Source organism: Orcinus orca, chromosome 5, assembly GCF_937001465.1.
Source record: "Orcinus orca chromosome 5, mOrcOrc1.1, whole genome shotgun sequence".
In the NCBI taxonomy this organism is placed as follows: Eukaryota; Metazoa; Chordata; class Mammalia; order Artiodactyla; family Delphinidae; genus Orcinus; species Orcinus orca.
Genome location: NC_064563.1, coordinates 74541860 through 74564570, shown reverse-complemented (window position 1 = coordinate 74564570; position 22711 = coordinate 74541860). Strand labels below are relative to the sequence as shown.

Genomic DNA, 22711 nt, shown 5'->3' with positions numbered 1-22711 from the left:
TCTACCAATCTCTACAATAATCTACCCTGTACCATTTTGAAACTGTAGTAAAAACAAACAAAAACTCTGACTCCCTTTCTCTAAATTTCATTAACTGACTTACCATATTCTAATTGAATATGCTATACTAGGAACTTTGATCTGTGTAAGACAGTAGTAACCATTAAACTGTGACAGTTTACTGGCTGAAAGTATCCATGACCATATTCGCAAGTGTTAGACTGAACATAAACGGTAAGGAAAAGGTACTCTCAAGATTTTTTTCAACTAATGGACAAAGTCATGGCTCATCTCCTTTAGTGTGACTGATGAGGCTGAGTCACTGGTCAAACACTTGCTTCCAAGGACATTATTTGGTACATTAACACGACAATAATTATATATATACAAAAGTAGTAAATCATTTCAAGGGAGTCATATGAGTACTTTCTCAGGAAAACATAAGACTTGGCTTGACAGTGCACAAATTTGTGTTAGCAATACACTTTCCTTAAACAATCAAATTGGGAGTAGAAAATGATGGGGTTACACAAGACTCTATTATAAAACATGAGAAAAGACATATTTTCTAATCACTTAAAAATGTATATGCTGGTAAAACACATGGAAGTATTTCACTGTCTGATAACTATGTCTCGAGGGATACAAAAGAAATAGATCTGTATACACTGTGATACTGACACACCTCTTCCTGTAACAGTACTAATTTAGCATGAAATTATGAACCAGAAACTTCCAAATGTTTTTTTGAACCAATTCCCCTACCAACCCTGTAAAAAAAACTATTATAGTATCATTCTTACAAAGAAGCTAAGGCTGTGGGAGATACCCTGCCTAAGATAACACAGCTAGTACATGGTAGTTCAGATTTAAGCACAGGCCTTCTATGAGTTAGCACAGACTTAACTACACCACCAAGGCAGCATGAAAAAACTGGAAGAATAGCAACAGAAGATGGAAATAAAAGTTAAAGTGAGATATGTTTCAGAAAAAAGATTACCTAAAGAAAGAAGGAAAAGGAAAAGAGAAAGAAATAGGAAGCTGAGATAGTAGGGAGGAGAGAGAAAGAGAGGACAAGCAGTGGAGAAGAACATGGTGCTCTGGCACACAGCAGAAGACAGGAAAGCGCTGCTTGGTTTCACTTGGATGTTCTAGGGGTTGTATTGTAGTGCTAAATATTCAGCTTAGAAACTGTTTTCAAATGTGAAGAACTGCTTTTGGTTGAGTATGTGCTACCTTCTGGATATCAGAAAATTCATAGATAGTAAATTTAAGTTTACATTGAAAGAAAAAAATACTGTTTCATGAAGTTGAAATAAGGGAAACTTGTAACAAGGTAAACTCAAACAGAAGCACTAACCACCAGCATTTTCATTTTTATTTAATAATATTAACTTCTCACTGATTTCCTTCGGTTCTCAAGTATTTAAGTAAATCTTAATAGGCAATCCAAACATCTTAAAGCTAGGAATTCACTAGCATTCAAAGAAGAACCAAATGTCCCTCCGCGCCCCCCCAAAGCCCCCAAAAACAAAGTGACAAAGTGACTAACAGGGCCCAGCTAGGTTGGGGGCTGAAGGTGGGGAGCCATATCACCCTGGTATAGATGTTAAAGCCAGACCAGGTGTAAGAGGGTGTTCGCAACCTGCCCAGCAGTGAGGAGAGGATCCGTGTAGGAGGAGTCAGTGCAGGCGGCCAAAGCACAGCAGGATGAAAACAGTATCTCTACAAAAGCACGGTTGGGCTTCAGGTGAGGAAGAGTCCTCATGTAGCCGGGCAGGGGGTAGGAAGAATGAGAGAGAGAGATGCCTGGCAGTGTCAGAGCATGAGCTCAGTATAAAGGACTCCATTAGGAAGGGCAACCTGGCACAGAATGTCAGAGCCTAGATGAGGTGGAAAGGGTGTCAACACAGGGTAAGGTATTGTGGTAGTGGCCTGGAGTTGGGCGATAAGAACCGAGCTGGGTGAGAAGAACATTTGTGCAATGAAGGGGACAGTAGCAAGTTTGGTTACATATAAGAGGACTGATCAAAATAAGGAAATATATTAAAGATACGTAGAGCCAGATTTATCACTGTCAGAAAAAGGAATTACAAATAAGGAAAAGGAAAAAATTAGAATGAACTCGGTATTATTAAATTAAAATGGAAAGCACTGGTGTCAACTTATGGTTTTGAATACAGATATATACATATGATTAGAAATACAGATGTAAATATGTGTATATATGCGCACGCACACACATGGTATTTGTTCCTTCGCTCCACCAAGTGGGTCTGGGAACAGTGATAGTTCAATAATGATGAACATATCTGGTTCCTAGTTCTTGATTTCTAAATATCATTCTCCAAAAAGGGAAGCTTGGTCAGGGAAAGCACAAGATGAATATGGAACATCTTGTGTGGAAGGACAATATTAGGACAACAGGTGAAACTTGCATGGAGTCTGAAAATTAAATGTAGTAATTTATCAGTGTTATTAACATCCCGATTTTGATGGTTGCTAGGAGAAAATTCTTGTTTCTAATAAAGTACTTGGAACTGATGGAACTTCAAGTCAGCAACTTTCAAACAGTTCAGGGGGAAAAAGCTCTTTGTACATACTTTTCTATAAGTTTAAAATGAGATGGAGAAATAAATGGACATGAAGAAGGTGAAAAGGCAGTGAGATGGAGGGCAGGAAGGATTACTTACTGAGGTCTTCAGCCAGCTGAACTCGTTTACCAGTAAGCAATTTTACCTTCTTCTCACTATCTTCAGCAAAATCTTCCAGTACCTCTTTAACATTTTTCTCTAATCGCCTGACTGTTTAAAGCAAATAAAGAAAAATGAGAAGCATGATTTTTATGAATGCACAAGGATGATAAAATTAACAATATATGGAGAGCAAGTTCTTATTTTTCTCATCACGATAAATCTATTGTTAAGTTCAGACTTCTCAGTTATAGGGAGAATATCTTCCTGTTATGCAGTACTTTTATCAACATGAAACTAACACATATCCTCAGAGAAAGTCCTATTCTTAAGCCCTAATATTTTAATGGAAGTACAGATTCCCCAAAAAACCTAAGTGATGCTTAGGAGTCCTTTCCTAACAGAGTTTTTGTGTAATGAAGAAAGACTCCTGGTATATTTATCTCCCATCTTTTTCAATTATGGTTTATTTTCATTACTATTTTAAAGGCAAATTATAATTTTTGGTCTTCTAATAAATCTAATATTCAGGAAATATTTTGGCATCCATCTATTTAAAGTGAAATGTTATTACTGTTATTTTTCATGTCAAATCAGAAAGTGGTCCTTCTGTGGCTTACCTTCAGTGTTTGTAAGTTGCTGTCTTAAAGTATTTGCAGTGATAGCAAGCATTCGCTGTATTCGCCAAAACAGGACAACATCATTGCATTCCAACTGAAATATTAGGTAATAAAGATTACCAGATGCAAACTTAAAAATGAAAACCACAATCATGAACACATAAAATTCCTGAAGTCAGTACCTACAGCCTCTGCTTTAATAAAAAATAATCAGATTTACCTAATACATATATTCCTCTTGTAGATAGGACCTACTGCATTTTTTCTGCACAGGAACCACAAAGTTCTACATGATTTGGGTTTTATTTGCACCACAGCTACATAGCTTTGTTTTGATTCCAATGACAAAGCAAGTAAACTTGGGAAGTAGAGAATTTCATTATGTTATATACAAGCAGAAGTTCACAGAATATATCCTTACTTAGCATTTAGTTCAACTAACAATCATGTTATCTTAAATATGTCCTTAGGCTAACCTCTGTTCTTTGAGTGTACACTCAAGCCATTTTTGAAATTCAGCTGCATATGCAAATACATTAATGATGTTTTAAAAAAGCTTATCCTCTGGGTGAGGAGTAAAACAGGGGTAGGAGATTAAGTAGTACAAACAACTATGTATAAAATAAATAAGCTACAAGGATATATTGTACAGTACAGGGAAATATAGCCAATATTTTATAATAACTTTAAATGGAGTATAATCTATAAAAATATTGAATCACTATTCTGTATACCTGAAACAAATATAAAATAGTAAATCGACTATATTTCAATTAAAAAAATAGCATATTCCTTTTTGAAAGCAAGAAAGCAAGAAAGGGAAAAAGCAAGAAAGCAAGAAAGAAAGAGAAAGAAAGAAAAGAAAGAAAGCTTATTCAATAGAGAGGTCTTACTAACAATGAAAATTATGCAAACAACTTGCCAATTTTTACACAGGCACATTTAAACACAAATTTCTTTTAAGCTGCTGAAAACGCAAAAGAAAAACACTTTAGGGGTCTCAAATAAGATCGCTGATTAACAGAGCTCTTTCAGAAGGACACTTTAAAAAGCATTTATCCTTGTATGAAAAAGCTCAAAATACATTAGTTTACCGCCACCTAGGGGTTACTTTGTAAAATGTGACATTAAAGTGCAGTTGTCCATTCTAAGAACTTTCTACAGTTCTTTTAAAGAATTATTTAAAGCAAGATTTTCATGGAGGAAGCTTGCACAAGCCTCTTAGATAGCCTCATCCACCAAAGGGCAGACACCAGAAACAAGAACTATAATCCTGCAGCCTGTGGAACGTAAACCACATTCACAGAAAGACAGACAAAATGAAAAGGCAGAGGACTATGTACCAGATGAAGGAACAAAATAAAACCCCAGAAAAACAATTAAATGAAGTGGGGATAGGCAACCTTCCAGAAAAAGAATTCAGAATAATGAGAGTGAAGATGATCCAGGACCTCGGAAAAAGAATGGAGGCAAAGATCAAGAAGATGCAAGAAATGTTTAACAAAGACCTAGAAGAATTAAAGAACAAACAGAGATGAACAATACAATAAGTGAAATGAATAATACCCTAGAAGGACTCAATAGCAGAATAACTGAGGCAGAAAAACAGATAAGTGACCTGGAAGACAAAATAGTGGAATTCACTGCTGTGGAACACAATAAAGAAAAAAGAATGAAAAGAAAGAAAGACAGCCTAAGAGACCTCTGGGACAACATTAAACACACCAACATTCTCATCATAGGGTGCCAGAAGGAGAAGAGAGAAAGAAAGGACCTGAGAAAATATCTGAAGAGATAACTGCTGAAAATTTCCCTACATGGGAAAGGAAATAGTCACCTAAGTTCAGGAAGCTCAGAGAGTCCCAGGCAGGATAAGCCAAAGGAGGAACATGCAAGAAACTTAGTAATCAAGTTGACAAAAGATAATGAAAAAATATTAAATGCAACAAGGGAAAAGCAACAAATAACATACAAGGGAATTCCCATAAGTTTGTCAGCTGATTTATCAGCAGAAACTCTGTAGGCCAGAAGGCAGTGGCACGATATACTTAAAGTGATGCAAGGGAAGAACCTACAACCAAGATCACTCTACCCGGCAGGGATCTCATTCAGATTTCACAGAGAAATCAAAAGCTTTAGACAAGCAAAAGCTAAGAGAATTCAGCACCACAAAACCAGCTCTACAACACATGCTAAAGGAACTTCTCTAAGTGGGAAACACAAGAGAAGGACCTGCAAAAACAAACCCAAAACAGTTAACATAATGGTAATAGGAACATACATATTGATAATTACCTTAAATGTGAATGGATTAAATGCTCCAACCAAAAGACACAGGCTCACTGAATGGATACAAAAATAAAACCCATATATATGCTGTCGACAAGAGACCCACTTCAAACTAGGGACACATACAGACTGAAAGTGAGGGGATGGAAAAAGATATTCCATGTAAATGGAAATCAAAAGAAAGCTGGAGTAGCAATACTCTTATCAGATAAAATAGACTTTAAAATAAAGAAAGTTACAAGAGACAAGGAAGGACACTACATATGATCAAGGGATCAATCCAAGAAGATATAACAATTATAAATATATAGGCACCCAACATAGGAGCACCTCAATACATAAGGCAAATGCTAACAGCTATAAAAGAGGAAATCAACAGTAACACGATACTTCAACACCTTACTTACACCAATGGACACATCATCCAAACAGAAAATTAATAAGGAAACACAAGCTTTAAATGACACAACAGACCAGATAGATTTAATGGCTATTTATAGGACATTCCATCTAAAAACAGCAGATTACACTTTCTTCTCAAGTGCACATGGAACATTCTCCAGGATAGATCACATCCTGGGTCACAAATCAAGCCTTGGTAAATTCAAGAAAACTGAAATCATATCAAGCATTTTTTCTGACCACAATGCTATGAGATTAGAAATAAATTACAGGGAAAAAAACGTAAAAGACACAAACACATGGAGGCTAAAAAATATGTTACTAAATAACCAAGAGATCACAGAAGAAATCAAAGAGGAGATCAAAAAACACCTAGAGACAAATGACAACGAAAACACAACAAACCAAAACCTATGCGATGCAGCAAAAGCAGTTCTAAGAGGGAAGTTTATAGCAATACAATCCTACCTCAAGAAACAAGAAAAATCTCAAACAAACAACCTAAAGTTACACCTAAAGGAACTGGAGAGAGAACAAACAAAACCCAAAGTTAGTAGAAGGAAAGAAATAACAAACATGAGAGTAGAAATAAATGAAATAAAAACAAGAAAGCAATAGCAAAGATCAATAAAACTAAAGCTGGTTCTTTGAAAAGATAAACGAAATTGATAAACCTTTAGCCAGATGCATCCAGAAAAAGAGGGAGAGGACTCAAATCAGTAAAATGAAAAATGAAAAAGGAGAAGTTACAACAGACACTGCAGATATACAAAGCATCCTAAGAGACTACTACAAGCAACTGTATGCCAATAAAATGGACAACCTGGAAGAAATGGACAAATTCTTAGAAAGGTATAACCTTCCAAGACTGAACCAGGAAGAAATAGAAAATATGAACAAACCAATCAAAGTAATGAAACTGTGATTAAAAATCTCCCAACAAATAAAAGCCCAGGACCATATGGCTTCACAGGCGATTTCTATCAAACATTTAGAGAAGAGCTAACACCCATCCTTCTAAAACTCTTCCAAAAAATTGGAACAGAGAAAGAACACTCCCAAACTCATTCTACAAGCCCACAATCACCTGATGCCAAAACCAGACAAAGATACTACAAAAAAAGAAAATTACAGACCAATATCACTGATGAATTTAGATTAAAAAATCCTCAACAAAACCCTAGCAAACAGAATCTAGCAACACACTGAAAGGATCATACACCATGATGAAGTGCGATTTATCCCGGGGATGCAAGGATTCTTCAAAATACGCAAATCAATCAATGTGATACAACATATTAACAAACTGAAGAATAAAAACCATATGATCATCTCACTAGATGCAGAAAAAGCTTTTGACAAAATTTAACACCCATTCATGACGAAAACTCTCCAGAAAGCGGGCATAGAGGGAACCTATCTCAACGTAATAAATGCCATATATGACAAACCCACAGCAAACATCATTCTCAATGGTGAAAAACTGAAACCATTTCCTCTAAGATCGGGAACAAGACAAGGATGTCCACTCTCACCACTATTATTCCACATAGTTTTGGAAGTCCTAGCCACAGCAATCAGAGAAGAAAAAGAAATAAAAGGAATCCAAATTGGAAAAGAAGAAGTAAAACTGCCACTGTTTGCAGATGACATGATACTATACATAGAGAATCCTAAAGATGCCACCAGAAAACTACTAGAGCTAATCAATGAATTTGGTAAAGTTGCAGGCTACAAAATTAAGGCACAGAAATCTCTTGCTTTCCTATACAATAAAGATGAAAAATCCAAAACAGAAATTAAGGAAACACTCCCATTAACCATTGCAGCAAAAAGAATTAAATATCTAGGAATAAACCCACCTAAGGAGACAAAAGACCTGTATGCAGAAATCTATAAGACAGTGATGAAAGAAATTAAAGAAGATACAAACAGATGGAGAGATATACCATGTTCTTGGATTGGAAGAATCAACATTGTGAAAATGACTATACTACCCAAAGCAATCAACAGATTCAGTGCAATCGCTATCCAACTACCAATGGCATTCTACACAGAACTAGAACATAAAATTTCACAATTTGTATGGAAACACAGAAGACCCTGAATAGCCAAAGCAATCTTGAGAAAGAAAAATGGAGCTGGAGGAATCAGGCTCCCTGACTTCAGACTATACTACAAAGCTACAGTAATCAAGACAATATGGTACTGGCACAAAAACAGAAATATAGATCAATAGAACAGGATAGAAAGCCCAGAGATAAATCCACACACCTATAATCAACTAATCTATGACAAAGGAGGCAAGGATATACAATGGAGAAAAGACAGTCTCTTCAATAAGTGGTGCTGGGAAAACTGGACAGCTACATGTAAAAGAATGAAATTAGAACACTCCCTAACACCATACACAAAAATATACTCAAAATGGATTAAAGACCTAAATGTAAGACCAGATACTATAAAACTCTTACAGGAAAACCTAGGAAGAACACTCTTTGATATAAATCACAGCGAGATCTTTTTTGACCCACCTCCTAGAGTAGTGGAAATAAAAACAAAAATAAACAAATGGGACCTAATGAAACTTAAAAGTTTTTGCACAGCAAGGAAACTGTAAACAAGACGAAAAGATAACCCTCAGAATGGGAGAAAACATTTGCAAATGAATCAATGGAGAAAGCATTAATCTCCAAAATATATAAACAGCTCATGCAGCTCAATATTAAAAAAACAAACAACCCAATCCAGAAATGGGCAGAAGACCTAAATAGACATTTCTCCAAAGAAGACATACAGATGTCCAAGAGGCACATGAAAAGCTGCTCAACATCACTAATTATTAAAGAAATGTAAATCAAAACTACACTGAGGTATCACCTCACACTGGTTAGAATGGGCATCATCAGAAAATCTACAAACAACAAATGCTGGAGAAGGTGTGGAGAAAAGGGAACCCTCTTGCACTGTAGGTGGGAATGTAAATTGATACAGCCACTATGGAGAATAGTATGGAGGTTCCTTAAAAAACTAAAAACAGAATTACCATATGACCCAGCAATCCCACTACTGGGCATATACACAGAGAAAACCATAATTCAAAAAGACACATGCACCCCAATGTTCACTGCAGCACTCTTTACAATAGCCAGCTATGGAAGCAACCTAAATGCCCATCGAAAGATGAATGGATAAAGAAAATGTACATATATATAATGGAATATTACTCAGCCATAAAAAGGAACAAAACTGGGTCATTTGTAGAGACGTGGATAGACCTAGAGACTGTCATACAAAGTGAAGTAAGTCAGAAAGAGAAAAACAAATGTTGTATATTAATGCATATATGTGGAATCTAGAAAAATGGTACAGATGAACTGGTTTGCAAGGTAGAAACAGAGACACAGATGTAGTAAACAAACATATGGACACCAAGGGGGGAAAGCAGGGAGAAGGGTGGTGGTGGTGGGATGAATTGGGAGATTAGGATTGACATATATACACTAATATGAATAAAATTGGTAACTAATAAGAACATGCTGTATAAAAAAAATAAATAGAAAAAAATTCAAAAACAAAAAAATAGATTTTCATGATATAAAGAATTATAATATGGGGGAAAGCATGATAAAAAATGTAGTGCATTATTATTTCCATTATGCAAATAAATGGTTATGTTATATATCTACACACACATACATACAACATGTATAGAAAGAGGTGAACGGATATACATAAAAATGTTAACTAAAAGTACTTCTAGGTCAGGGGATTATAAAATATTGTTTCCTTTTGCATGGTTGTTTTTTTTAACATTTATTTATTCCATTTACTTTCTATAATGGTAAAGTATTATTTTCTAACATAGTTAATTCTTAAAAAAATCTTTAAAAAGTATTGTAGTGCCTATTATATGCACACGATCTAATATGCACTGGGATGATATGTATGTAAAATGTAATCACTACAAAAGTGGTAAATATCTTTGAAAAAATAAGAGTTAGGTCACTCTATAAATTACGCATACTTTTTTTCAGAAGATCAAAAGACTTAAAAGTTAATGCTAAACCTCAAGCTTACTTTTAAGCAATTAAACAACTATCACTAAAAAACATTTCTCTTTATTTTTGGAAACCTTACCTCAGAATCTACAAAATGCCTCTGGTAGTAATAGAAGCCTCTTCGACAAAGGTTACAATGGTTTAGGGCTGTTTTTAAGAAATGTCTTCTATAAACTTGGTGCCAAGTATCCTTGATCTAAAATAATAAAAAGAAAAGAGACCAAAGAGTTACTGTATGCTCTCCAGGTTGATCAAACACATTCTGAAAAGTCATATACAAAGTTTACTTATAAAAAAGTTAATTAAAACCAACGGCAATGTTGTTATTCTGTCAACCTTCTATATCCATTAAAAAATTTTTTCCAAGGTAAAGATTAGACCACTAGTACTCTGACTCCTTACCAGTCTATATACTTCAATATTTGCAGTGTTTCTAACAAGCATTATTATTAATCATCTTGTAGAGTAGAGAGGGTGGAGATTATCTTCCTCTAGTTAGAGGTAAGGTGTCCAAGGCAAAAAGAGGTTGTGAGCCTTGTCAGAGGTCAGAGTCAGACTAGGAAGCTGGTCTCAGACCATGTCCATCAACCCAACAACATTTCCTTTCTCGTTATGAAATTTCATTGTTCCTTCAGCAATATGACCCCCACCACTTTATTATTATATAGTCTGTTAGGGTGTTCAGAGGTCTTCCACACCATTGTCTTTTTTCAAGCACAACAAAAATAATGTTGAGAAAGTAGAACAAGCATCATCAACACCATTTGACAGTTGAGAAAAGGGGGCTGAGATTATACCAATAACTAAAGGCAGTATTACTAGCTAATAGAATGGAAGTGTACTGGAATTCACATCTCCTGACATCTAGTCTATCCACTATTCTTATCACAGTACTTTGCTACCTATTTTATAGCTTCACAAAATGCAGTGAACATAGTTTCTCTTGGAAAAAATCTGATACTTTCTCGCTCACAGAAAGTAAGATATACAGCCAATTCATATCCTAAGATATGGATAAAATCCCTCCTATTGTATTAACCACTTACAAAGTTCAAAAGTATCCAACTGAACAGAATTTACTGTTAGTAAGAGCTAGGACCAATGTGGATAAATGAAATCTATATTCAACTAATAATTTCATGTAATCATTAGTTTTAATTTCATTTTCAATTTATAAACAATGAGATGTATAGCAGCTTTAACTGTTTCTTTTCATCAGTTTTCTTGTTCTGACCTCTGGTGGATTTTAAATTAAGTATACTCATTTCTCAAGTGCATTTATTTGTTTGCATAAATAGCAAACAAATCTTTAAGAGAATCTATGCATGGCCCTGAAACTTCTTAAATGATTGTTTTCCTCACTAGAATTACTTTTCTAAATGGGGTTCACTTAAGCTAATTTAAGCTAATGTTAAAATGAAGCTTTGATCCCTTACACCCTAACTAACTAGGGAACACAGGCCCAGAAACACAATTGTTTTTTTAAATTTTTCTCCAAATAAGCATCATGAAGGTAAGCAAAAGTAGCCTAAACTATAATTATATATCCTCATATTTATTATGAAGAAAGAAAATGAGATAGAACCCAAAGGTATTATCCAATTTACTCATACCTGATTAAGATACATTTGACTGAAAAAAATACATATTAAGTGAGCCATATTTAAGCAAAAATTTCATTCTGTAATCTGAAACAGCGTAACGTAGTGCAGAGATCTCGGTGGGGTCTCTCCCCTTTTCCCAGAACTTACTGCTGAATTTGCCCAGAGAACTTCCCTTTTCTAAGTCTCAAGTTCCCCATTTACAAATTAAAGCATTATACTTAAAGCAATACTGAGAATAAAATTTCAACTGTTTCCACGCTCAAAATGACCAAGTTCTTTTTGTCAGCAAAAGTACACAAGATCAAAGTACAATTAAGCACTTAAATATCTAAGTAATACATTAGAAGTAGTAACATTTTACTACAAGAAACAAAGACTAAGGAAGCAAGTTCATGCTTTTCAGCAGTTTATTACCAAGCTTGGGTCTACTTCTACTCCTCGGGATTCAAGGTTCTTTCGGACTGTAGTTATCTCATCACTTGCAAGATAAGCTGGGTGCTCCTCATTACATTTCAACATCTTCTCCAGTTCATTCTTGGTTTCATTGTGAACACACTTTGAAATGTTTAAAAGAGGACTGTGTTTAGATGGTTCATGACTTGGCATAATTATAAAAACAGAGTCCCAATTTTAATAAATATATTACTTTTGCACGATTGGTGACACAAGCTCAACCACAACAAACAAGGAAAACCAGAGTACCCCGGCTTATGAATGCAAAACAACCTGGACATGTGAGGGGGCAAGGGGGGAAGGGGATTAGCCCTATTTGCTATACTTTATCGATACTTTGGCTGAGATGTTTTACTGTCCAAGTCACAGGATCAGGCACCTTACTATGTACATCCTTTCTTGACCTTAGGGTATGATTTCAATCTAGGAAAAAGTGCCCTATATACATGGGAAGATATAATGTTCTATAAATGCCTCATATCTAAGAACTGGATGACTGTAAGGCCCTGTGCCTGTTGACATGCTCCTTTTCTGATAAATACAAAATTCAGTCTGATTTTTTTAAAAAGTCTTTTCATTGAAATCGTTCTTAGATTGCTTCTGTGAGGTGCCCAACATTCTTAAATTCACTTCCAGTCCCTTCTCTATAATTGTTTACAATCTCTTCACCAAATGAGGAAAGCCTACACACTAGTGGTAAGTCTGAAAGCAAGACTCAGTACGGTGTCAAATTAACTTTATCTTTTCATTTTTTCCATCCTTCTTTCAAAACTGCATGGTACAGGAAACTAGCTTCAAATTCACTACTCTAAACAAGTTACTACCATAGCACTTTGCCCCAAACTGTACCAAGCTACGGAATCTGAGTATTTATATAAAAATAACACTGAAACACAAATAAACGGCTTGTAAATGGAACTACTAAATAATATTCTCTGAAAACATGAGAAGAAATTTAATAAAGAGAAATTTCACTGTTTCCTTAAACTTCTGCTATTTGGTCTGAGACAGGAAGGAAAATTCCAACTATATTCTCCCACTCTTCCTGCCCTGTTTCACTTCCACCTGTCCACCTGTTCCCACCATGCTGGTTGTTCAGGAGAACACCACTCTCCCATCTATCCTGACCAAGATTTCCATTAGTTTAGCTCAAAGTGAAAATGTTTCAAAGGAATGGTTTTTCCCCAGAAGATTAGGAAAAAGTAACAATATAAGAGCAAAATATAGTTTTCAGAACATGGATTTCTCATCTTTAGCAAAGGACAATCTTAAGTTTCTTTTCCTGCTAAATCCTGCCAACTCAAAAAGAAAAGGAACTGTTACACAGCTATCTAAACTTGCAGTGTGGGACCTAGGGATATTCTCAACTTCTAGAATCTGTTTCTCACTGAAAACTCCAGGTATGAAGTCTAGACCAGTGGTTTTCAACTGGGAGTGGGAGGGTTAGAGAGGTTAGAGGAGAGCTTGAGTCGGTGAGTCTGACATGATGCTTTGCTTTGACAGAGAAAACAAAACCTGCGTATACAAACACCTCCCCAGCGGTTCTCCTGTCCCTCCCCGCTACACTCCAAACTATGGCCTCTGTTTGTTTTACAGTCAGACTGAGTCTTATACATGCTGCCCTGATAACCCTAGGAGAAGCTCTTCTCTGAAGGGTTTCCAAATTCCTCTTCTAGGCTACAGATCCTAGGAATTAGTAAAACTAATTCCTCTGCTTCTCTTGAAGGGATTTCCTATGGGTTCAAGTTCCTGAGAAAGTAACTTACAACCAGGAATCATTCCTCTCTGAGAGTGTTTGGCCAAAGCATATTTACTACTAGTTGCTGAGGCAAGTTCTGCCATCACTGATTGTTCTAGACCTAATTAGGCCTAATTTCACTAAGCCTTAAAGGTCAGACGCCATTTTTCTTTGGAGTTTATCTGCCTTATACCAGTTCTTTCTAATCAATGCCTCTACCTGTCTCAAAGTCAGAAATCTCTGCTGAATCCCCTAGGAATTCTATTCTGAAAGACCGCCTCCTCACAGCCCATGTGTATAGCAGAGATAACTGATGTACTCTGAATACACGCATGACCCAACCACTAACTCTGTCTATTTCTTCAGCTTCTTTTCAGTCTCTGAGTGACTCATTTTCCCACAAGAATCATATCAGAAAAAAAAAGAGAAGAGGAAGACTGTCCCCTCACTATTTTAAGACAAACTGGGACTTATATCTGATAGATATCTTACGAAACAAGAAATGCATAAAACCAGAAAAACATAGGGTGTTGATTATATAATTAACTCTGTATTTAAAATAAAAACAAAAAAATTAAAAAATAGGAATGATATGTCATTTGGTAATTTTTCATTCTCTTTATCTGCTCTCTCAATACACACACATCTGATGGTCTCATTCTCTAATTACATCGATTCAAGGAAGGAAGAAAGGAAAGTAAATTAGATGCCACCTCTTTTTCTTATTCATTACTTCCTTCATCTATGTATTTTGATTTTATATTCTATTTACCATCTTTTATTTAAGGAATTAACATAAGAAAGAGATGGTGGTGTAAGACTCAATGCTAATAAGAAAAGAAGCCATAACAACAAGGAAAGAATAAAAACAGGTGGGGGGAAGGGGGGGAGGATTTTAATGATTTCACATTTTCCCTCTATTTATTCATTCGTAAAGTTATTTATACTTGCCTTTACCATTTTGTTCTTTTAAAGTGATCATTAAATGTTTATAATATGAATTCTATAATTCTACTTCCTGTCTGAATTTTTATGCTTATTTTGTGAACATAGGAGCAAAAAATGCAAAAGGATAAAATAGTTTAAATAGACAACTAACAGAAAAATCCAGTGATAATAATAGAATAAGGTTTTAAAAAGACATTATATCTTTTATTCTAATCACATTCATTCTACATCCTCTGAAGTCCCTGTCATTTTTTCTTCTGTTTATAAATTTAATCTTCATTTTACCTCACATAGGCACTTGAACAAAGTAATCAACCACTCTTTTTAATAAAAAAAGCTACCTCATATTTTTTTAGACTTTCTTTTGTAGTTTACTGTTTTTTCTAAAGATTTATTGTCTTTTAGAAAGGCTGATATAAAATATTTGAAATTATTAAGTTTGGCTTAGAGGCATTCAGAGGTTATATTTTAATGCCTGAATTAAAATGCCAAAGATTTGTTTGTTTTTACCTGTTCTTGGGTTCGATTCTTCCAGTATAACCACCTCTTTTTCCAATCTGGACCTACCATATTTTCAATTGCATTTTCAGCTAGAAAAATTAAAAAAAAATTTTTTTTATTTATCAGGAATTTTATCACTTACCAGGTACATAAATTATAACTAATACTATCTTGCTTTCTTAACCACTTCAAAAACACTGTGTCAATATGAAGTCAGTTGAAATAAAGAATAAAACTATATAATTGATATGGTACATATATAAGAAAGCATTTAATTATATATGTTTAGAATCTATGAAAAGTATAATTGCTTATAAAGTTCCCATAAGTATAGTAGCAAACACTAAAATTGTCTAAATTTCAGCTTTTTAGAATATAAGTACATGTAAATATCATGTGTCCAATTTAACACTTTTTTTTTCAATTTAACATTTTTAATAGTTACAAGCAGTTGACCAAAAAATTGCACAAATAATATTCAACTAGAATAGTACGGACAAAGAACTTGAGATGTTAGATTTTTTTTTTTTAAACCAATGTTCACTACAGTTAGATGACTCTTTATCCACTGAGAATACTCAAAACTCAATAACCCATGTCCCTACTTACTATCCTTGAGACGAGCCTGAAGAGCCTCTTCCATAAAGTAAATAGCTGCATCCCATTGCTGTTTATCAGATATGGACCGATCTTCCAAAGCATTGTGCTGAATAACCCTCTGAAACAACAAGGAAAGAAAAACAGCTATTTTGATGGATATCTTGTCATTTTAGTCATTTTAATTCTAACTGACAGCTCAGAAAATATCCAAACTAGCAGATGTATCTACAACAACATAAAAGTATGTCCCTCCCACACAAATGCAGAGGGTCCTATTATCTGCCTGCTTATTTGTCAGCTTTCTGTCTAAAAAATAAAACAGTGGAGATTTTCTCCTAGCCCAAATTAAATGAGCTCACCATCGAGAAGACAGCTGGGGGTTGGGGGGTGGGTAGAGAATTACATATTTAACTACATAAAATTACACCCTAGAACCCTGGTATTCAGGAGCTAATGATTCAGGTCATCTCTACTGCTTCTTTTTGCCATATGACCTATGTGTTAGCATTTTCAAAAAGGAGAGGAGAAAAAAAAAAAGCAATAACCATTATCTCACTGTTAACACCAATGGAAAATGTAATGGAAGGAAGCTTAAGAGGTCTAGACAATCATAAGTAAATGTTAGTTATTTATTGTAAGAAAATTGGTTTCCAAATCTTATAGCTTTTGAATTAATGAATGAATGAAAACGGCACCACTCTCTCTCAGTAAGCCAATCTTATTAAGGCATTTAACAAGAATGGATATGGTTTTCAAATATGAAGACAAACATTTCTTTAAAAAAAAACCCTATAATTACGATCAACCCACAGTGAAATATGCATTTTTAGAAAACTGCTCAGTCTTATCTTTAACGGTTCCTCCCATAACTGTCTGGACAGAGAGGGTGGTTAAAAAAGGTTTGATTAGGTGATGAGAACACTCTACGTAACAAAAGATTTATCAGGTGATGAAGGTCAGGAGCCAGGCTTTACAATAAAGACACAATGGGGCTCGTATCCCAGCTTTGCCAATGACAACAACAGAACTGCTTAAGAACAAAATAAAACAATGCTTACAAAATACATAGAGTTTCTGGTACCTTGTAAGCATCCAACACATGGTAGTTAGCATTATGATTTTAGGAATCTAACATTTTGACTCAACTCCACTGAAAACCAATGCATCTAATTCTTTTTACCACTGAGGGTAAAATGAGAAGCAGCTATCCGTAGTTCAGGCCCATGTAAATTCTGTGGAAGTTTATAGAAACCTGTTTACTGCAAGGTTTGATTTTCTTCTGAAATGATAGCCAAGAAAGAAATAGCAGAGGGCGATTTTAGAAGGGCAGAAAAACGTCAAAAGGCCGATTATATTTCGTAAATCTATTTCTTTCCTTATTTTCAATTCAGAACCTAATTTAAATAGTCATATAAAAATATTCTATAAAAGAATATCAATTTGAGAAATTATATAGAAAAATGAGGCTGGCACCCTAATATACAAACGACATACCAAGCTGTCCTCTGCAAAATCATTCCACTTGTGGCGTTTAATAGTTTCTTCCTTAACAGCCTCTTTAAGTTTATCAAATATGTCATCATGCTCTTTTCCTTTCGGTTCTGTCATGAAGCGGGAAAATTCTTCTTGTAGGGTCTCCCAAGCAACCTAGAATGATTTAAAAGAAAAAAGCTGCACCTATATTGCATACTTTCATTTAACGTGTAACAAAAAAAATAAACACATGAATTTAAGCCAAGTAGATGTGATAAATCAGTTAATCAGAAAATACATATGAAATCACATTTTTAAAAAAAGGTATAGCAAATATAAACTCTGCCCTCAAGAGCTCATACTGGTAGCTGGTGGAATAGACTTGGCCTCCTGACATGTTTCACTACACATACACAGCATCTCAAATTAAAAAAAAAAAAATAGTAACCAACATTTAAAAACTGAGAGACTTCCTATAAAATCCATGTTTCCAGCCTCACTTGAACCACCTGGCAACACTGGGCCCATGTTCCTGCACACCTTCGCCTGCTGGAGCTAAACAGGAGCTGCCTGTCCCTTCAGAGAAGGCATGCAGGCCACATCAGCCACCAGACTCGGTTCACTTACTTATTTACTTCACTCTCTACAACATCTGAGTTTGCCTGCCTCTTCCATACTGTAAAAAGTTTAAAATTTCTTAATGATTTAGTTTTTTCACATCTTTGCCCTTATGCAAATATATGAGGTAATGTGTCAATACTTTCGAACACAGGTGAGTATTATTCAGCCTTGTACTATTGCTAATTCCCAATTATCTGAACAGTGAAAGGAGAGCACAGTGTCAAAATCAATTAAGAACTAAACCTACTTAGGACTAAGTGGGCTAGTTAATATTGTATTTTATATCTAGCCCTCTTCGTTTTAAACATTAAGAAATTATGGCATAAAGAAAGGTGACTGTCCAAGAATATAGAGTGAGGTATTAAAATCTGTTTCCTGACCTTCAGCAGGTTCACATCTTTCTACCACACCTATGTGTGAAGGGAGAAAGCAGCAAAAGACAGAATCACTTGCCATTTTTATGATTACTTCTGCTGCTTGAACCTTAGGATATGAAAATATGCTATCATGGGACAGGGTCCAGAAAAATGTTAGAGCCAGTAGTGAGGAGAAGTGGCAGCAGCTCTCTAATTACTTTAGGGGGAAATGTGTCAAGACCAGGGGTCAGCAACATGGAGCTTAGATAGAGTGGCTGTAAGAGTTCTTAGAAAAAGAGACTTGAGGAAATTGAGAACAGAGATAAAGAAGCAAGGACTGGAAGGATAGGAAAGGGGTAAAATACACCTGAATAATTAGACACTGACATTTTGTTTCTAAGGTAGGTATGAAAAACAAAAAAATTTTTTTTTTTTTTTTTTGCAGTACACGGGCCTCTCACTGTTGTGGCCTCTCCCGTTGAGGAGCACAGGCTCCGGACACACAGGCTCAGCGGCCATGGCCCACGGGCCCAGCCACTCCGTGGCATGTGGGATCCTCCCAGACCAGGGCACGAACCCGTGTCCCCTGCATCGGCAGGCGGACTCCCAACCACTGCGCCACCAGGGAAGCCCCCCAAATTATTTTTAACACGGATTCTAATTTTGTGAGCAACTTCACACCGAAGCAAAGGACACACTGGCTCTTATCTACAACAATCGTTCTTCAGAGTAATGTGCCTGGCCAGATCAACTTGGATGATGACCATAATCATCATAATAGCAGCTGGCATTTACCAAATGGTTACTATGGAGCAGATACTGTCTAAGTATTCTACATATGTTAACTCCTTGACTCCTCACAACAATTTATGATGTAGGCAACACTTTCATCCTTATTTTATAAATGAGAAAACAGGAAGGTTATTAAGCAAACAGCCCAAGGATCGCATAGCTACAAAGTGGTAGAGCCAAGATACATGGGTATCAGAAATGCTTTCTCTAAGGTACTTGCTTACAATTCCTAGTCTAACCTTCTGGCAGGGTCCTAACTAAGGAAATAATTATTTAAGTAAAATTGAGCCCTGCATAAAATCAACAAATAAAATGTTTCATCCATTAAACATTTTCCTTATGGAATCTCTAACTACAGAAGAAGTTAAAAATATTTCACATTCAAACCAATTTTGCCAGTTTTGTTAAATGCTACCTTTGGAAGGAGAACCAGTACCCTCAGACCAACACCATACCAATTAGTAAATTTTTTTGACAGTAGTAACTGGTAGGAGCATTAAGGTTAATCCCAATAGAGATTAGGAATAAAGAATAAAAGGAGCATAAGGACCAAAGAGAAAGATAGTGGCTGTGATAGGAATAAAACCTAAAATTCACAGCTCCTAATCCCTTCACATAATGCTTCTTACCCATTTAATTAAATTATATCCTAACCTCGACTGCTTTATTAGGAAGCTGCTTATCAGTCCACTGTTTAAGCTTGATATCCACTGTCGTATTAAAAGTTCCAGAATTCATGGTCTGTGCAGCTGGAAGATAGATGTTTTCAATCACATGAGTTGATACTCTTTCCCACAAAGACTGCTGAAGGATTTCCTCCCTGAAATTAAAAAAAAAAAAGTTCCAAGAACACCAAATTCAAATATTAAGCTTTTATAAACAGCTTTATTGAAGTATCAACTTACAATAAATTGTACATATTTAAAGTTCTGATATATGTACATGCCTATGTACCACCGCAATCAAGATAATGAACCTTTTCATCATCCTCGAAAGTTGTAACCACTGGATTTAACTTTGTCACTACAGCTTAGTTTATTTTCTACAACTTAACATAAATGCAGTCATGTAGCATGTACTCTTATTTTCTCTGTCTTCTTTCATCAGCATAATTACTTTGAGATTCATCCATGTTGTTGTGTATATTAATATTTCATTTCCTTTTTTGCTGAGTAATATTCCATTGCATAAATCTGTTTACTTATTCACCTGCTGACGGACATTTGGGCTGTTTCCAGTTGCAGGCTATCACAAATAAAGCTGCTATGAGCATTCATGTACAAGTCTTTGTATGACATATGCTCTTGTGCCTCTTGGGCAAATATCTAGGAGTGGAATGGCTGGATCATATAGTAATTTTATATTTAACTTTATAAGATACTGCCAAAATGTTTTCCAAATCGGTTGAACCATTTGACATTCCCACCAGAGGAGTATGAGAGTTCTAGATCCTCTACATCTTGCCAACATTTGGTATGATTAGTCATTTTCATTTTTGTCACTATAATAGGTTTACAGTGGTATCTCATTATGGTTTTAATTTGCATTTCCCTAATGACTAGTAATTCCAAGTATCTTTTTATGTGTTCATTTACCTAATATTAATACATACTTTATATGTGTTGACTGTGAAGTAGAGTCCAAGACTGTAAACTTCTTGGTATGATTTTAACAATTTATCAGACCACAGCACAAAGCACAGAGACATTATGGGATATTGCTAGGTAAAATTGTTCAACATTTCATGATAACATAAAGGATGAATAATCAAGCTGAAAATTCTACCTTTTAAAAGACATCTTACAAGAATACGGTTCTCTAAATAGAATAAAGAAAACTACTTCAATCAAGAAAAAATTTGAAATCTCTAGAAAATATTTATTTGGCTTCTCCCAAACTAATCTTTACTGTTATACAGTGCTAAAACATACAAAAACACCATGTTTATCAAATGATCAGTCTTAGGAGTAACCTCACCTTTTAGGATGCAGTTACAAAGCTCAGGGCAACAGAAACACCCCTTTCTGTCTAAAAGCCAAACTGCACTTTTCTTGGGTGAGGAGAGCCAACACTTCCTGCCATGCAAGTTGACTCATACTCACTCAATATTTTGTGTAAAATTAAGTCTATTGGGTCAATGAGCTTAGCTGCAGGTCTTCCCTTGCTAATTTTCAGGTCTTTTTTCCCTTACAACCAGAAAACAAAAGAGTATGGGAGGGAGGACAAAACACGTGAAGAAGATAGAGGTATAAGCATACAGTTGTAAAATAAATAAGTCATGGGATGTAATATACAGCATGAAGAACATGACCAATAATACTGTAATAACTTTGTATGGGGACAGATGGTTACTAGACTTATCGTGATGACACTTCCATAATGTATGCAATTGTCAAATCACTATGTAGAGGAGGAGCTTCAAGATGGGGGAAGAGTAAGATGCAGAGATCACCTTCCTCCCGACCAATACATCAGAAATACATCTACATGTGGAACAACTCCTACAGAACACCTACTGAACGCTGGCAGAAGACCTCAGACCTCCCAAAAGGCAAGAAACTCCCTATGTACCTGGGTAGGGCAATGAAAAAAGAAAAATCAGAGACAAAAGAATAGGGACGGGACCTGCACCAGTGCGAGGGAGCTGTGAAGGAGGAAAGGTTTCCACACACTAGGAAGCCCCTTCGCGGGTGGAGACTGAGGGTGGCGGAGGGGGGAAGCTTCGGAGCCACGGAGGAGAGCGCAGCAGCACGGGTGCGGAGGGCAAAGTGGAGAGATTTCCGCACGGAGGATCAGAGCCGACCGGCACTCACCAGCCCGAGAGGCTTGTCTACTCACCCGCCGGGGCAGGCGGGGGCTGGGAGCTGAGGCTCGGGCTTCGGTCGGAGCGCCGGGAGAGGACTGGGGTCGGCGGTGTGAACACAGCCTGCAGGGAGTTAGTGCACCACGTCTGGCCGGGAGAGAGTCCAGGGAAAAGTCTGGACCTGCTGAAGAGGCAAGAGAGTTTTTCTTCCCTCTTTGTTTTCTGGTGCGCGAGGAGAGGGGATTCAGAGCGCTACTTAAAGAAGCTCCAGAGACTGGCATGAGCCGCGGCTAAAAGCGCGGACCACAGAGACGGGCATGGGACGCTAAGGCTGCTGCTGCCGCCACCAAGAAGCCTGTGTGCGAGCACAGGTCACTATCCACACCTCCCCTACCGGGAGCCTATGCAGCCCGCCACTGCCAGGGTCCCGGGATCCAGGGACAACTCTCCCGGAAGAATGCACGGCGCGCCGCAGGCTGGTGCAACGTCACGCTGGCCTCTACCGCCGCAGGCCCGCCCCGCACTCCGTAACCCTCCCTCCCCCCGGCCTGAGTGAGCCAGAGCCCCCGACTCGGCGGCTCCTTTAACCCTGTCCTGTCTGAGCGAAGAACAGACGCCCTCAGGTGACCTACACGCAGAGGTGGGGCCAAATCCAAAGTTGAACCCCGGGAGCTGTGAGAACAAAGAAGAGAATGGGAAATCTCTCCCAGCAGCCTCAGAAGCAGCGGATTAAAGCTCCACAATCAACTTGATGTAC

General features: G+C 36.6%; 1 protein-coding gene across 6 annotated transcripts in view; it reads right to left on the bottom strand.

The window, feature by feature from the left end:
* Nucleotides 1-22711, bottom strand: part of OPA1 (OPA1 mitochondrial dynamin like GTPase) — a 96754-nt gene that overhangs the window by 24986 nt on the left and 49057 nt on the right. For all 6 annotated transcript variants that reach the window (XM_012536361.3, XM_033403720.2, XM_033403719.2 and 3 more), the window contains 8 exons: nucleotides 19806-19971; nucleotides 17404-17556; nucleotides 15919-16027; nucleotides 15319-15398; nucleotides 12084-12224; nucleotides 10145-10261; nucleotides 3314-3407; nucleotides 2694-2804 (listed from right to left, as the gene is read on the bottom strand). In XM_012536361.3, coding sequence (XP_012391815.1) covers nucleotides 2694-2804; nucleotides 3314-3407; nucleotides 10145-10261; nucleotides 12084-12224; nucleotides 15319-15398; nucleotides 15919-16027; nucleotides 17404-17556; nucleotides 19806-19971 — 971 coding nt within the window. The remainder of the gene's footprint in view (nucleotides 1-2693; nucleotides 2805-3313; nucleotides 3408-10144; nucleotides 10262-12083; nucleotides 12225-15318; nucleotides 15399-15918; nucleotides 16028-17403; nucleotides 17557-19805; nucleotides 19972-22711) is intronic.